We start from the raw sequence: 18,005 nt of genomic DNA on the forward strand, positions 1-18,005 counted from the left end.
TAGGCAATTTCTTTCACGCTTGCAATGAAGCTGTTTTGACCTCGGAGATCGCTTTGATCTTTTGCTACACAAATAACCCTAGGCAGTGGCGTATTTACGATTTTGTTTCGGGGAGGGCTTTGCTAACTTTCGGGAGGGGCTTTGCCTGAAAATGTGAAAATCTGCAAGATATTTCATATACTTTACTATAGTAGGTAAGATTTCGGGGGAGGGCTTAAGCCCGGAAGCCCCCCTAAATACGCCACTGACCCTAGGATTTTCTTTTCTTAATCCATAGAAAATATTAGTGTTGTTCTTTTGATTCCTTTACGTTTAGTCTATCGATTTTCTTGGATCTAGAAGTAGAGGGTTTGTCTATCCTAGAACTTGGAGATAAAAAATAAATTGTCTACTAATTTTTAGAGTTTACAAGATAATATGTTGTCTTAAAATAAGAATGATAATTGTTTCAAAAGAGAAACTAAAAATTCAGAAAATACAACATTTTCTGCTACAAATCTTGGTTTCACGCTCTTAATATTAAAGTGATTTTCATACTGTTTTGCAGCCTTCAAAAAATAAATTGAGTAACTCAAAATGGTATCACTGTGTGTTACCGATTGGTGAAGAGAAAAGCTGTTTCGTCTCCTTCCCGCAATATTTCTGCTGTGGCATGTGCAGATAGATATTCCTGTCATTGTGATGTGGGCTACTCGTCTCACTTTCGCACCGCCGCTCTTAATGGGACAAAATAGCCAATGCTACATAAAGTAATGGCGAAAAACGAAACCACAGATTCCTGGCACCAAAACAAGAAATATATATATATATATATATATATATATATATATATATATATATATATATATATATATATATATATATATATATGACACATAGTCCGGAAGTGGACAGGGGCGGAGCTAGACAGCTTCGAGTGTGGGGGGAAAGGAACTTCACACCTAGATAAAGGAACTTGCCGATTTACAAAACCGCATTAAAGATGCGTGTGGACAGTTACGCAACACATCGGGAATGACGGAGTGAATTCAAAAGTCATGATTAACACATTGTATAGATGTGGAAGGACAGCACTTTGAACATCTTTTGTAGGTACGTTTACTGTTAGCATGTATGACCTAGTAATTTGTAGTGTTACTCTGTGTAAGATACTACGTTACAAATACAGTATGTCGTTGTGAATTCTGCCTGTTATTTAATTACATTGCACAACAAGTTACACTTGTTCTTATTTCTACCCTCTCTCTCTGCAAGGATCTATCTGGGATACTACTTTCCATTGCCCCCTAAAATCATGCAACCGTGTTAAGTGATCCTTGCTTTGACTCCCATTGTACATGTGTGTGCAATCGAACTCTTTTTCTGTATGATTTCCATCTTTACTGCACCGTTTCATTACTCCAACCGTACAGACATTCGGTGAATCCCTAAATGGCGTATGGAGAATTTCTGGCGCAGTTATGTAACATGCGATGAACATATTGAGCCGATATGACTTTCACGTCTTTCTGAACTCCCTTCCTAGCTCCTATCATTATCCCGCTGGCAGATGTGAGGTTCCTTTCCCCCACATTCGAAGCTGTCTAGCTTCACCTCTGTCCATTTCCGTACTATATGTCATATAAACATTTTTTTTCTTGTTTTGATGCCAGGAAGCTGTGGTTTCATTTTTCACCATTACTTTTGGGACACCCTGTATTATAATCCTGCCCTTCTCCAAGAGCGACCGAACATTGTTATTTTTTTTTTCAAATTGTAATTACAGATAATTGCAATAAGTATTGTCAATATTATCAACTGAAAGATTAAGAGATGGCGCTGGTAGTAACGGCAAATTTACAGGGTGGCCCAAAAGTAGGTATACACCCGTGAATTGATCAAATATAACATTCTAGTTTATGGGTTTATTTGCTTCGGCGCTTCCGAGCTTAAGATTTAAGTAAAAGTACCTTAAGAACAAATCATAAAGAAACTAAACCTATCTGATGGATAACAATAAGAAATAATATTAATATAAAATGCAATGAGCTGATCAGTACGGTGCTGTATACCTACTTTTGGGCCACCCTGTATTTAGTAATATGGGAAATTATATCTTTTTCATTCATTGCCTAAATCATTAATCAGTTGTTGAAAAATTATAGGTCTAATTCTATCACTAATTTCCTTCTAATTGTTCCTAAATGATTTACGCTGGGTGATATTAGTGATTGAGGAAAAAACATGTTTCCATATCTAGGGTCCTGAGACCAAGAACCAGTCAATGAAGTATACCTAAATTGTTTGCAACCAGTATGCAGCCAACAGCAGAACTGGTCCAGTAATATGTACCCAAGTAAACATTTTTGGTTCAACTTCTATGTAGGGATGCGCAAGAGACGAGTCGAGACAGGATTTTCCTGACAAAATTCGAGTCGAGACACGGCTCTTCCAATAGAGAAATATACATTTTTCGAGTCGAGACATGACTTTTACAGCACATTTTCGAGACGAGACAGCCACAAATCTTGTCTCATGCGCATCCCTACTTCTATGTCTCTTTGTGACCTCTATAAAATAGCGAATCTGTAAATTAACTTCCAAAAGTTAGGTATCTGTTATTTTTGGATAGAGGCGACTTAGTTGTGTCAAAATATTTTGTCTTGTTCAAGTAATGTACTTACTTTCTTTGCTGTTTAAATTTTCTGAGTTGTCCTCTACATACCTCCTTTAGTGATGCCAATGCATTGGTAGAACATACTAGTTCAACGCCTCCTGGGATGTATTGTTCCATGGTATATTTCACGTTTTCTTTAACAAGTATTAAGTATCAAATACATCGCACCATGAGTTATTCCGAACACAAGGAACCGTGGAGCTGGCGTTCTCTAATGCTTCGATTTCTCGTTGATGCATTTCGTATTCACTACTGGCAATCCTTATTTCCTGACTATTTTGGACCCACCTTTAAGTCAGACCACATCTGATAATTCTGTTGGGAGTATGTCTGCGAATTATACTCTGTAGAGAATCTTCGCCCACACTTTGTACAGTGCTGAAATATGCATTTTTGGATGCCTTATGTGTGACTTCTTTTACGCTGATACAGAACGTTACTTTACGCTTTCTCATGTTCGAAATAACGCATACTACAGTGAACACACACAGACACACTTTTCCACACTTTTGGACTGCCTTGGCTCGAACCTAAGCACTTTTCCTTATAGGTGAGTATGAACTTTTAAAATTATCTTGCTGTCAGGAATCACCACCCAAATGTTGTTAGCGTGGTGGCTCAGTGATAGAGCGTTTACCTCTAGTGCATGGGGTCCCGGGTTCGATCCTAGCTTGCGCCAGGTGAACTCTGTGGTGGATTAACACCATGTGCGTGGGTTTTCTCGGGATTTTCCCGTTTCCTCCCACATTCATAATTTCATTCATTTCTTACCAACACCGTCTCCTTTAGCCTATCCGGCATAATCGTGGAACGTAAAACTTAAAGATTTCATTTCATTTTTCATTTCTAAACGTTGCCGGTGTTGTTTTGAAACACTCGTTGTATATCTCAATATACTAAACGTTTATTTTTCATAATATCTTGGGTTTAAATCCCGAACCCCCTTGTGTACGCCCTTGTTGTATCGTACAGGGTGGCCCAAAAGTAGGTGCCGTACTGATCAGTTCATTGCATTTTATATAATTTCTTATTGTTATCCATCAGATAGACTTAGTTTCTTTCTTATTTTTCTTAATGTCTTTACTTATACCTTAAGCTTGGAACAGCCGGAGCAAATAAACCCATAAACTAGAATGTTACACTAGATCAATGCAGTATATACGTACTTTTGGGCCACCCTGTATAATGAACTTCTTCAAGAAGGCAAGGTAAAAGGCAAGATAGGATCACATCCTATTCAGAAATAGAACCAAACAGTAGAAAATGCGTATGAAAAGTCCATAATGGAGTACCTTAGGGAATCGTCTTAGGTCCACCACTAAAATTGTAAAAACCAAAGGATTTCGATTTTCAACTTATATGATATTATTAAAGCACTGACGCTGTGGTATGAATAACTTTCATAACTAGCGTTATCCTTAGATAATTTTAGAAGTGAAATGCATCAAAACGAAGTACAGGAAGTTTATATGTGTTCCGCAGAAGTTCCTGCTTATTATAAATATATTTTTTTAAAGGACAAGATATTTAACGACGATATAAATCACTTGAATGTGTGGTTACGGTAGCTCTTACATAGATATGATAATGTAGTAGTCATGAGAGATTCTCAGTTGCAAGAACAATAAAAGGAGAGAAATCCCAAAAAAGATTCAAAGAAAACCACATTATCAAGTGAATATATCTCGGGTAAATCTTCTGCCAAATTCATCCGCAATTCACGCAAGAACAAAAAAAAATCTTCCTTCTTTCCTGGAGCTGACTTTCGTACTAGTTATGACGTCATTAGGAAAAGGACCGTGCCATTTTGAGTTCTCATTGATGCAATCGGCGACGTCCGCCTGAGCGCGCGTGTTATGATTAAACAATATTCGTGTACGTAGGCTCAGTTGAGTCAAGACTCATCACAACAGTTCACAGGAGAAAAAAAAGAACAAAATACGGTTTTAGTTCAGAATTCTCTTTCATGCTACGTCACTCGGCGTTATTATCCGGCATATAACATAAAGGCACAAAGCACGTGGTTACTGGAGTCCGTCGACCATGGTGAGGGAAAGTGGGCAAGGCCAGAAGAAGTAGGGGAAGCTATATAAGTATGTGTTGCGAACACACCTCCCAGACAGTGCCTACTCTTAAAATCATGAAGTCGGTGTGTGTGAGTCTTCTTCTTGCCATCTTGACAGTTGCCGCCAAAGGTGAGATTTTTTTTCCTTTTCTTTCTTCTCGCCGTACAGTATGTCACGATCTTTTAATTTGCATGAAATAAGTGTATGAAGTTTAAATTACGGGATTTTATTTAGCGGCACGCGCAGATGACATACATCCTTCCGGCATCTCGTTGTTCGGCAATGATAAATGGTAGTGTATAGTGCTCAGGAAAAGACTGCAACAATAAATAGAGCAGAAATTCGCAATGCCTGCTTAATTTTAAACGAAATATCTGTGGTACTGAATTAGCTCATCCGGTGTGAAAGATCCCTGGTTCGATTCCAACCTATATGAGTGACATAATCTTTCTTGAAATTCTTCGTTTACTTCGAAATTCCTCTCTAATTCCATCGTTCGTTTTCCCGTTTGAAAATTCGATGATTTTTTTTTTTTCCTAGATTGGTGTAAATTGGCCTTCCATAAGAAATCGAGCACAGAATCACAGCAGCAACTTCTTTCCTAGCTTGAGTCATCTTTTTCGAACTTGGTGTAGGTTAGCAACGGTTGTGTAAGATTAGAGCATTGGTTGTCAACCTTTTTTGATTGACGATACATTTTACTCCCAGGACATCGCGACACACTAGTTTGATATTATTATTATTATTATTATTATTATTATTATTATTATTATTATTATTATTATTATTATTATTATTATTAACAATAATAATATAAATTATAATGGTGTAACCCCATAATATTTTATAATATAATGACTGTATGTGGTACTAAGCATTATTGCCGCCGCTGGAGGTTGAGTGGTACAATCTGTCTCAAAGTTGATTTTAACTAATTATTACTAAATGCTTCATTATTTTTAAATTATAAAATTTTGCCTACACACCCTAAGATACACAATGGTTGAGGACCGTTAGTTTAGAGACTTAGTTTGTGTGTTTCAATTTATCACATTGCATTTTATCATCGAAGTTATTTTACATGAGACATGGATCTACTGTTGAACTATGACTTGAATATCACGTATTTTCACTTGGAATCGAATCCGGGCTCACACACAAGGCAAGAACGTTAACATCTGCCTACAGCAGCTTTGGACGAAGTACTTAAATACTCACACATTGGGGCTACATATAAAATAATCCAGCATTTTTTTTTTTTTTTTTTTTACATTCCAAATACAGAATGTTCTATTTTTCCATTCTGCAAATAAAATTCATAATTCATAATACGAAAGTGATTAAACCTATACCAGTGGTTCTCATTCTTTTTTGGCTGACGGCACCACTGAACACACTTGTTTGATACTTTTACTATAAATAATAATAATAATAATATCTATTTTAATAGTGAAACCAATTAGCTTTTATAATGACTTTATATAGCACTAAGCATTATTGCTACCGCTGCGCTGGAGGTGTTAATTGATACAATCTGTCTTGATTCTAATTAATTATTATTAAATTCTTCATGATTTTTAAATTCTAAAATTTCACGACACACCTTAGGGAACTGCGTGACACATCAGTGTGTCGCGACACATTGGTTGAGAACCACTAATCTATACTATTATATGAAAGAGTATAGACTCACTCATCAAATGTCCAGGCTATACCGTTATAGCTAGTAACATGGAATTTGGATGGGAAACTCCTCTTGTCACGTAAGAAAGGGAAGCATGCATATTCTAAAGGGAGATTCAAATTTTCGCCAATAGTAGACTATCTCACGACTCTTTGCAAGTAGGGAGATAAAGCTCAGTACATAAACTCCTAATTAAAAATAAGTCAATACATGGTTCATCAGCGTTTTCGACAATTCAACTCGTAAAGGGAGAAAATTTTCTATAATGCTCAAATTTCCGAATTTCTTTATTATATAGAAAATGACCAATGTGAGAATTTCTTAAGTTAGGGATATATGAAGCGTTGGATAGCAAAGTGGTGTAAGTCTCTTTTAAGACATTTTAAGATATTGACATTTTTATTAGAATCGATATAGAAAAATCGGACAAAAAAGTACAAAGTTCTGTTGTGAATCCTTTATGTTGCCAACTCGGAAAGTGCAGAGTGTCAGAATATATACACAGAGTTCTTGTATTTTCAGTAAAATAGTAGTAGTCTACATAATTGAGGGGTTGGAAGGAAAAGTGGTACTGGTCATTCCTAAATACTGATATACATATTATAAAATAAATAGAGGAAATTCTACAAGTATTATAGATTTTTATCCCTATGTATCTGTGAAGACTCGTTATGTAGGTATAAATTCATATGTTTATAGAATTATCTGTTTTTACTCTAGTAAACAAATCAGTATCTAAAATGACAAGTAATATTGACTTACGCCGGTTAGCCATCCAACTCGTTGTGTAACAGTTAACAGAACAGCATGTTGACGAAAACAATGCACCTCAGTAAATGAACGTAAAATTAAGTCATAAAAACAAAGTGGCAACATCAATGTAAACAGAAACATGAATAAAGAAGGCATACTGGAACATTATGCATCACCATTATTGTCACAGTACACGTCATCATCATTATCCCCATGATGGTCACTGTCCTTTAAAGACAAGTAGTGATGATGGATAGGTGGTATAAATGGCTACAAGTCAATTACCTCTTTCTTCTTTTGCTTGCTAATGGCTCGAAGCCCTTTGTAATGTGATTCTTCTCGAATATTGTCTGACTTACGCCACTTTGCTGTGCAGGGCCATCGTGAATTCGAATTTACGACGTTCTTTATGCCACCATATCTTGTCCTTTTTTTAAAACTCTGAGATACACAACTTTGCCATCCAACAGGTTATGGTTTCAAGTTCATGGAAATAACTTAATCTCATCTTTGAAAAAAAAAAAAAAGTTACATCAGTTTGCCATCCAACGCCTCATATACAAACTTTTAGTTAAAAATAACAGGCATTTGATTAAGCGTTTTTAAAGGTTCCGCTCCTTGAGAGAGGGAAAGGAGAGTAATATCTATAATATTTCAGTTTTCGTTTCTTTATTCAGAAAATGTCCAATATGAGTATTCTCATATTGCCAATTAAAAACAAGGAATACATGTTTCAGCTTTTAAGCAAATTATATTTCTTATCTGTAATATTCAAATTTTATAATATTAATTCAGAAAATGTACAGTGTGAGGACTAGCTTAAAGTGGAGGTGAGGAATTCGGTATTTAAGCTCTTAATTAAAAATAAGGGATTATATGTTTCAGGGTTTCCGAAAATTCTGCTCCTAAAAGTGGAGAGAAGGGGCTATTCTACATTATTCAAGTTTCTGGCCTTATATTAATTAAACCTTACTCTTTTCGTACGAAAGACGGACATTTCTTTTAATACGACAAATTCTAACGATCTCGACTCTCTAAAGTTAATCTCTCATATTTTAAAATCAATTCAATCTGGAGCAATATACTCGTATTCACTATAATTTGTCCTAGACATTTATCTCTCAAAATGTTGTATTAATATATGAAATTCTACAGAAAAATTTATAGTTTCGAATATACATATAGAACTATGTATTTACTTAGCCTTCAGAATCTCTATTTAGTGGAAATGTTACAGTGGGTATATGTGGTCAGATGGGCTTCTATATAGGAACTATGATGGAATCGAATCTCCCCAAGCTTTTCTTCGATCGTTGTATACAGTAGTAGGTCATCATGCACTTTGTTTCAAAATACCATATATTTTGCGTTTGTGGGCCTGCTGTGACACCGGGAATTCTGTTTCCTGATTGAAGTTCATGTGAGTACACCAAATGGAGAATTTGAACACTGATATGTCATATGAAACTATTTCTTTATGTGTCGTTGGGCGATTTCCGATTTCCTCCTGCACTTTTCCTAAATCCTCAAATGGATAGGGGAAAGGCTCCAATCAAACCTATATTATTCTTTGTCTGTACCGAATTTCGAGATTTATTTTTACAACTGAAAAGGTTGAGTTGATCAGAACAGCTTCTAAATAACTTACACTCATATTTAGAATAAGAATGCGTAAACCCAACTGGAAGTTAGCTTAAATTGGGATCCGATGGTCAATTCCGAGTAGTTAGGCAAAATTAACGTGCCTAGTGATTTTAGTGGATCTTGCCATCAGAAAAAGAAAGCCCAGAATCTAGGATTGAACTCAGGACTTTCAAATCCTGGAGGTGGAGGTCATAACATAGGTCCTTCCACAAGTATCTTTGTGCGGTATCAACGTAATGAGACTCACGTCGGTGGGAAGTGCTATCCGTGCATTGAATTTGACAAAAAAATTAATGGACGACTATTTCTTCTCCCTCTGTCTCTCTCTCTCTCTGTGTGTGTGTGTGGGGGGGAGGGTTGCCCTAGTAGTAGCTTCACTTACATCAATAACTGTCTCGAACAGCCTACAAGGTAGTAACTTGAGTTAAAACAAAATAAGTAAGAAAATTTATCTTCAGTAGAATATTGTTTGCCGAACACATATTGAATATATTCGATAACAATGACTAAGGTGGATAAAAATCAGATAGCATCTGACAAAAGCAAGCATCAAAAATTATATTATATTATATTTATCTATTTACTAGTTCTAGATGAAGTGCAGAAATTCACGTTAGATAATTTTCATGAAAATTACGTCTGTTCAAGTCTAACAATCTTCAAGAGAATTCAAAAGTCCACGAAGTATAATGATGAAAAGCTCTCGAAAAACTGAATTCAGACATGGGGAGAAATTTTGCAGAACAACATAGCTACATAAATGGAAAATGGAATATTAAGTGTATGAATAAAGTATTTTAGCAGTCTTTCATACTTTTACCCATTCTGAAAATACATAGAGTGCGACTGAATTTTACAAAGCACACTATCTAGGAAAATACAACTATCTACAACTTCACTGTGCATTTTGCAAAATTGACCTAGATCGGGGCCGGATTTAGAAGGGTGCAAAGGTGCACGTGCACCCTTCTTCGTTGTAAATATACACTACCTAAACTGAGAAGCCAGCAGTGAAAATAGCAACACGTTCCGAAAATTTCTGCTGTCCGTTTGGGTTTGTTTCCGTTTGGGTTTAAAACAAAGGGAAATTTTGCAAAATCGATAATTTAAATCAATTTTCTAAAAGTTGAAAGAAAAGGATTCACCGAGCATAGACACTTAACATTTCCAGAGCATTTCCTCATTCACACCACAGGTGCTTAAAGGCATTTAAAAAATTCCAATTCAATTCAAATGTACTGGTAGTAATTGGTGCACCCACCCCCCCGCAGAAAAACCTGTATCCGACCCTGACCTAGATATTTAACTTCAATTCTTCGAGAGTTTTTCTGGGATATATAATTTGTATGCTTTTTTTAAAAAAAAAAAAAACATTCTTTATATGGGTACTTTAACCTTGTAATTATATGGTCTTTGTCAGTTACAATGACCTGGCACAGAGAATGAAACTCAGTATTTCACTACATACAAATTACTGCTCTTACTCTGTAAGCTTGGTTTCCAAATTCTTTCTATCTCTCCGCAAGCTCAGAAGGATGTATTTGCCGTGGTGACTTCTTTTTGAGAAAAATAAGGAGACTTAAACATATAATTAATAATATAGGTAGGCATTTCTCAAACTTTCAAGTGAGGACCACTTTTATCGGTGAGAATGTTCTACGGACCATCCTACTTTTGTTCACTTCGAAAGTATATTTTATTTTATTTAATTTATTTTTTTAAATGTTTTGAGCATATACCACTATATTTATGTTTTAAAAAGTATTAATTATTTTAAAAAATTCTGTTCAAATTAATAGAAGAAAATGGATATTAGTTCCGTATCAATAATTGAAAGCTATCAAAAATATTTTATAATAATAAATCTATAAAAGTCATATAATATATTCGTATAATCTATATCTGTTGTAGAGTTTTCAAGCATAGAGTGTGATTCGCAAATCACTTGGTTATATTTATTGTCTTTTCTTTGAGCAATGTTCAATCCAAGAGGACTTCATGGACCACTTGCAGTCCGTGGACCATAGGTTGAGAAACGCTTATATAAACTACATATATGCTTGCATAAATGCTTCTACTGTAAAATATAAAAATAACAATGGTTGGGAATAATAACCTGGCAGGGATTTCCTGCAGCAGAAGAGATGGCAGGTTTAGCTTGTTTTTATGTGCTATCGGATATGATATCTGGAACCATAACAATTTATCTTAAATTAACTACAAAATTATGATCTTTTATGCATAATTGAACATTACACCATAGTAAATAGTCTTAAGTTCAAGCAGAAAGATCGTGAAAGTGGTTTGATGTTTTGATTAAAAATACAAGTGCTTCTCTAGCTGTCTGCAGACGTTGAAACAATTCTTAAATTATTATACGCATATAGAAACGGAAATTACAGTAATTATGTCCATTTCATTTCCATGTAATGGCATGAGGAAACAGGAACGATCTAGCCCTGACCTCTGACCTCTGAAAGTACCGTTAGTTCAGTTTAATTTGCACTGACGCGGAAAACTAAGAATCATTTCTAGCACGCTATCCCTTTCTATACGTGTGTTATAAGGGTAGTGTTATGGTTGGGGGTAGTGTTAATAAATTACATACGCAAATAAGAAGGTTTGAACGAGTTGTTTATTATACATATTAATGTTATGTGTTATATTTTAATACTTATGTAAATACAGAATAACATTTTATCTTCTGTAGCGTTTCTATAGCTTTACGAGATTATTAATTAAATTTCAGATTATCGTAAAAATCTGTTTAAATGCATATATTTTCCACCTTCGTGATGCAACTCATATATCTGCTATGAAGAATTGTTTGTTCAATCGTATGTCATCTAAACTTGTAGTGATCAAAATTGTATCCATGTATTTTTTCTTTTTTATTATTTTTTTAACGATTTTGTCTGTATTTCATAAATATTTTATTAATAACCTTACAGTATGGCGTAAGTCAGTTCTCGTTTAAGAAAAAAAAAAGTAGTTTATTGTTGGGGCGAGTTTTCTTCGGATAAGTTTTCAGAAAACTGTCATAAATTTATTCATATTTCGTACTAATTGCACCATGATGCAAATTAATTAAAGAAATAGGAGTGAGAAAGCTTAGTGCAATGGCTCTTACCTTTCATTTAAATGGCATATGTTACGCATTAACATCCACATATTAAAAAAAAAAATTGAAACGTATGACTATGACCACAGAACAGAATGGTTTGTCCGTTTTTGTCTTTGACACACACATTTCCAGGTTTGATTTTTTTTTTTTTTTTTCGTGAAACCTCTTTGAAGTAAGACAAAGAGAAATCGTCTAAAAATCAGAAAATAGTAACCACCCATTGCCACATTAGCAAACCATTTGTTCTGTGGAGAGCCTTTCGCTAACTGTACCCATGATCTTTTGTTCTTCAACTATACCGTTTCATTATGTTCTTTGATTGTGGGTGTTTTAAAACATACGTATATGAAAGAAGACCCGCCCTACTATTTGTTCGTTTATCTTGGAACGGTCCATACTAACCGTCGTAAGTTAGACTTAGCAGCAAACTCTGATACCTCTGGCGATTTGTGTGTTTGCTGCATTACAATCACAAATTTCTCGTTATGATTTGCTTTTATTAGGGACTCTTCTTAATTTAGTTTTGCCTCTAAACATCCTTGTTGACTATACGCTCGAGGAATGGTAGTAATATAGTATGATACTATCAAATTTCTGCATGTAAAAGATGTTACTTTTACTTTTGTAAGACCTCACAAGCATTCTTTCATTCCTGAAGTTCATTACAGAGACCGAAAGATGTTCTTTTTCCCTCGAAATTCTTCATTAATCATCTTCTTAGGAGATAATAATAATAATAATAATAATAATAATAATAATAATAATAATAATAATAATAATAATAATAATAATAATAATAATAATAAATCAGAAGAACGTAGTTGTTAAACAAAGCTATACTGCAGCCAACGTAACACTTGAGTGCATTGTATCCTGAGCGTGTCATCATGCAAACAAAAATCTGATGCGGAGTTAGGTATTCAATGGTACAACTTATCAATAGCAAGATGTCTTCCTTTATTTGAAAGTTTTTGAAATAATATTTCCCCTTCGAATTCTCTTACGTGTGACAGTAATATTGCTGCGTTAAATAATCTTAACTCACAAAAATGTTCTTGTGATCCATCTAATGTGTTAGTAATCATAATAAACTCTATAATTTAAAGTGGTAACGAAAACTGTGGTGCAGAAGCAGATCCCAAATTTTGGAAAAGTATACATAAAATATCGAATATTGCTTAGTCTAGCTTTTGAATTACATAAAATGATTTTTTTTTAAAGTTTAACACCATATTGTTATTCCTTTTAAACTAGAGGAGAAGGATGATTAATGAGAGTGAATGGCTATGATATTAATGTTTTGTGCTCTCCCATTTAATGGAAATCGAACCCGGAACCACGTGCACCAAAGGTAAACGCGCTAGCCACTATACCAGCGGGTAGAGTCTGAAACTAACTTTCATAACTTTAAAAAAAATCTAACTGAACCAATCATTTATTGTTGCTAATCTGTGTATAACAGTTTCGGCAATATGTCGTTGCTTTCATCAGACACACTTTTTCTATAGATTAGGTAACTATACCTAGACTATCATCAGACACACTTTTTCTATAGACTAGGTAACTACTATATATCTAGACTATCATCAGATACTTTTTCTATAGACTAGATAACTATACCTAGACTATCATCAGACACACTTTTTCTATAGACTAGATAACTATACCTAGATTATCATCAGACACACTTTTTCTATAGTAGATAACTATATCTAGATTATCATCAGACAACTTTTTCTATAGACTAGTTAACTATATCTACACTATCATCACACATGCACTTTTTTGATAGACTAGATAATTATATCTATATTATCATCAGACTAGATAATGTGTCTGATAGAAACAAAGTTATATTGGCGAAAGTGTGCAACAGTTTAGAAAAATCTAGCATTTACAATACAAGCGTGGTTTGGGTTCAACATGCGTTATCAGGTACTTAAACAAATGTACATTTAGTCATCAAGTTCCACAAAAAATTTGTCAGCACTCGGAAAACGTCTGAAATAATCTATAACCTTCACATTTCCAGCCAACCGCAACTTTATCTTTAACCTTAAAAAAGTGCAACTGAAAAGCTAAATTTATATTCAACAGAAAAATAACATATTCAAATTTCGACTACCAGATTCGTATCTTTTGATTCACGTTTCGTATTTAGTTACACCAATACTTACATCATAGACTAATATTTCATCATTATGTCACAACCGAAGAGAACGCTGAGGAAAATTGTGGCAACTCACAACGTTTATTATTATTATTATTATTATTATTATTATTATTATTATTATTATTATTATTATTATTATTATTATTATTATTATTAAAATAAGTGCTCCAATTTTGTTCGTTAAGCAGATCAATCACTAACTACTATATATAGTTTTAATTTGCACAAAAAAAATGGTGTGATGGTGTGATTATTATTAATCAGAAAATTTTAGTTAACCAATCTTTGGTTAAAACAACTTCATGTATCTGATCCATGGTTTCTTTCAGAAAAAAAATATCTTCCTGGGGCCACATCTTATTTTCATACGGTTTTATTCTATTTATTATTATATTATAGACGTATTATTTTGGTCTCCTCCGGGGTCACTCTCAGTGCTCGGGGGGCAGTACCCCCCAAAAAACATGCCTGGAACTAACACTGATCTGATCTATTTCGGCGATTCTTGCTTCATTAACGGTTGTAAAAAAAAAAGAAAAAAAAGAAAGAAAGAGAAAGAAAAATAACCACGTATATTCATCCTATAATGTTTCACAGAATAATTCTTCTTGCTGGGAGCTAGAAAATTAAGACAGCAAATTAATTTTCCTTCTCTCGGAATCAGCACCTCCTACAAGACAAGAAATGATTTTTTATACTACCTTTTAGTTGTAATTAATAGAAACGAAGCTAGTTATTGGCTTAGCTACTATGAATACTGAAAAAGAATGTTACATGTTTTTAGTTGTCACATTTAATTTAAGCCGGATGCTTTCATGATTACTGTTAAGTCGCAATTTGCGTGTGGGATAAGAAAGAAGAAAATGTAGTCCTAGAACTTCCTACTTGTAAGCTGATAAATTCTCAGAAGGGTGCCATTTCTTGAGCCAAACCCATTCGTACCGTGCCATATATAGAAAAGGCACATATATCTGCTTTGATGAGGCACGAAGATACTATCCAACAAGCAAATATTTTATGAAACTCTCTTTGTTTGTTAAATGACAAACATAAAAGCTAAGTTGTATATATGGAGTTCTATGTGAAAGTACTCTACGAACTATCTTCCTACATACAAACCAGCAATGTTTTAGAAGGAAAATCACAACAGAAAAATGCAATTTTTAAACAATGGTTCGATGGTATTTTTAGGTTCTATTAAATCATTTTTTTTTTAAATTATAACAATACACAAAGTTGTAATTCCTATAAATGTTAATAAGCGGCATACTGTATATGTTCAATGTATCTAATAAACAATAAGCAAATCATTATCATAGAGCATCAACTTTTAAGTTTACAAAAAAAAAAAAAAACTCGATTTTCTCGAAAACTGAGCATGAGGATTTACATTCATTCATACAATTCTCTTCATCTCAATGAAATCTATTGATGGTCACTTCTTTTTTTTCTGATTTTGAAATATTTTGATTCTTCTTATGGGAATTTAATAAAATTTCCTTTGTAGTTTGAAAAAAAAACAATGTAAAGCCAACAGTGATGTGTCGGGAGATTACTTATTTAGGAGAAGGAAGATTCGTAATCAGATCATTCGGTCAGAATTTCAAAAGAAGGTTGGTTACTTCAACATTACTTCAAAGATTCAGAAACTGTACAAAACTTCAATATGTACACTTTAAAACAATGGAGAGAACATACGGATATATATATATATATATATATATATATATATATATATATATATATATATATATATATATATATATATATATATATATATATATATATATAGATAGATAGATAGATAGATAGATAGATATAGATATAGATATAGATATATAGATATACAATATTACTGGTAAAATGACTGTCCCCGATCTCACTTCGAAGGTTCAATTGTATGTCCTTAAGGTAAAACCCGCGTAGAAAATAATGGTACATTTTACTGCAAAAAAGGCAAGAATAAATATCCTCGCTAAGTTTTCTATGTAGAGGATGAGTGCTTCCTACAACGCAATTGAAAGAATATCTGCCATATAGATGTTTTTTGGAACGTCGGAGACAGTATATAAGAATATACTTAAAAATATATGTGATAATGAAAATACATCGATACACTAAAGTTACTACCATCATTATAAAAATTTTATCCAAGTTAAATGTTAATTGTCTCCTTTCATTCTTTCTTTGCAATCAATCGCAATAGATAGATAGACATAGGTATATCATTCACGATCGATGAAACTTGATATAATGATAGATCTTGGTGAATTCTTAGTACCGGTATCATAAACATATACAATTCTATTCTATGCAGGACTTTGGTTTTCGAGTTATGGGTCATTAAACGTGCATCATTAAGGTATTATTTAATCAAACATTCAAAAACAATCTAAACGATCGATGAAACTCATCCAATTTTGATCTAATTTGGCATGTTGCTAGACCTTGAGGAGCTTAGTACACATATAAATGTAGGCCCATTATGATGTTTAGACCTTTGATTCTCGATTTATCTATATTTACTGAAGTTTATTAGTCTCTTTTCAGCACCGAGGCTATATGAGACGATGATATGCAGTTTAAGGTGGATTTTGCACTACAATAATGCGTTCAAAACTTTTCATGGTTCTTTCACTGGGAATCGTATCTGGTACCCCGTGGATTTATATATATATATATATATATATTGAAAAACAAAAATACATAGAATATAAACCTGTTATTAAACGTAGTGAAAACTTATAATAAAGATTAGCTAAAATCAATAGAAATTCAACGTTAGCTTGCTAAATGTTAAGTAAATGAAATGCATACTTATAATAATAATTGGCTAAATTCCATGACAGTTCAATGTTAACGTATCAAACATTAAGTAGACTCTAAATACAGGGGAATTTAAGATTTAGATTTCTGGGCTTTCGGCATCTATGAACATGTTAGTCCGCCATGTTTGAGGGATGAGGTCCTTCGGTGAACACACTATCCGGGGAAATGGAAGAAAGGAAGCGACCAGGGACCTATATTTTAGGTACCTCCCCGGCATTTGCCTGGTGTGTATGAAAATTCACTCAGGATGGCTGGCCTGAAAAAGCCTTTTACACTTTTTCTATCGAGTGCCCCCACCGGGAGTCGAACCCGGTACCGCTCGCACCGAAGGCGAGAGCGTTAGCGACTACGCAACGCGGGGCCACTTAAATAAATGCATTACATACTTATAATAGATTGGCTAAAATCAATGAAAGTTGAACGATAATTTGTCAACCGTTAAGTAAATGCAGTGTATTAACAAAGATTGGTTAAAATCAATGAAAGTTGAACGTTAACTTGTTAAACGTTAAGTAACTGCTGTGCTTATTTATAATAAAGATTGGCTAAATCAATGAAGGTTAAAGTAAGTTATTACATGTTAAGTGATTTCACTGTACACTCATAATAGAGAGTGGCTAAATCAATGGAAGTTAAACGTTAAGAAACTGCAGTGTGTACTTATAATAAAGATTTGCTTAAGAATCAAGAAAGGAACATTTTTTCTTCAATACCGTTACACACTAGTTGCACTTACGAATTTCAAATATAAATAATCTGTGATAACAATTTTAATGAGCATTATGTGTAGTTTTTCAGAATTGTTAATCAGAAACTGTTCACGTCGAAAGTAAAGTTAAAATATCCTAACCATGAAATACAAACTCTGCTTTCCATTTGTAACATGGACAAACAAATTCCTGAACTAAACGCTTCCCAAGAGAAAGTTGATGACCACGTGCTCCTGATGCAGCACCCTTGACCATCAATACACTAATTACAGTATAATAGGCAAATTGAATCGCGAGTGTAACACTGTAGAGAATGCTCACTTTCCTTTCGGTATTGATATCGATAGAAAATAGCTGAACGATATG

At 33.9% G+C, this 18,005-nt stretch overlaps 1 protein-coding gene across 1 annotated transcript in view; it reads left to right on the forward strand.

Moving 5' to 3' along the window:
- The first annotated feature begins 4,560 nt into the window (after positions 1–4,560).
- The window catches only part of LOC145668744 (lysozyme-like), a 37,859-nt gene continuing 24,414 nt past the window's right edge, over positions 4,561–18,005 (forward strand). The window contains exon 1 of the mRNA XM_081736875.1: positions 4,561–4,851. Coding sequence (XP_081593001.1) covers positions 4,752–4,851 — 100 coding nt within the window. The 5' untranslated portion in view covers positions 4,561–4,751. The remainder of the gene's footprint in view (positions 4,852–18,005) is intronic.

The sequence above is a fragment of the Thermobia domestica genome, chromosome 13 (assembly GCF_964235325.1).
Source record: "Thermobia domestica chromosome 13, izTheDome1.hap1.1, whole genome shotgun sequence".
Lineage (NCBI taxonomy): Eukaryota > Metazoa > Arthropoda > Insecta > Zygentoma > Lepismatidae > Thermobia > Thermobia domestica.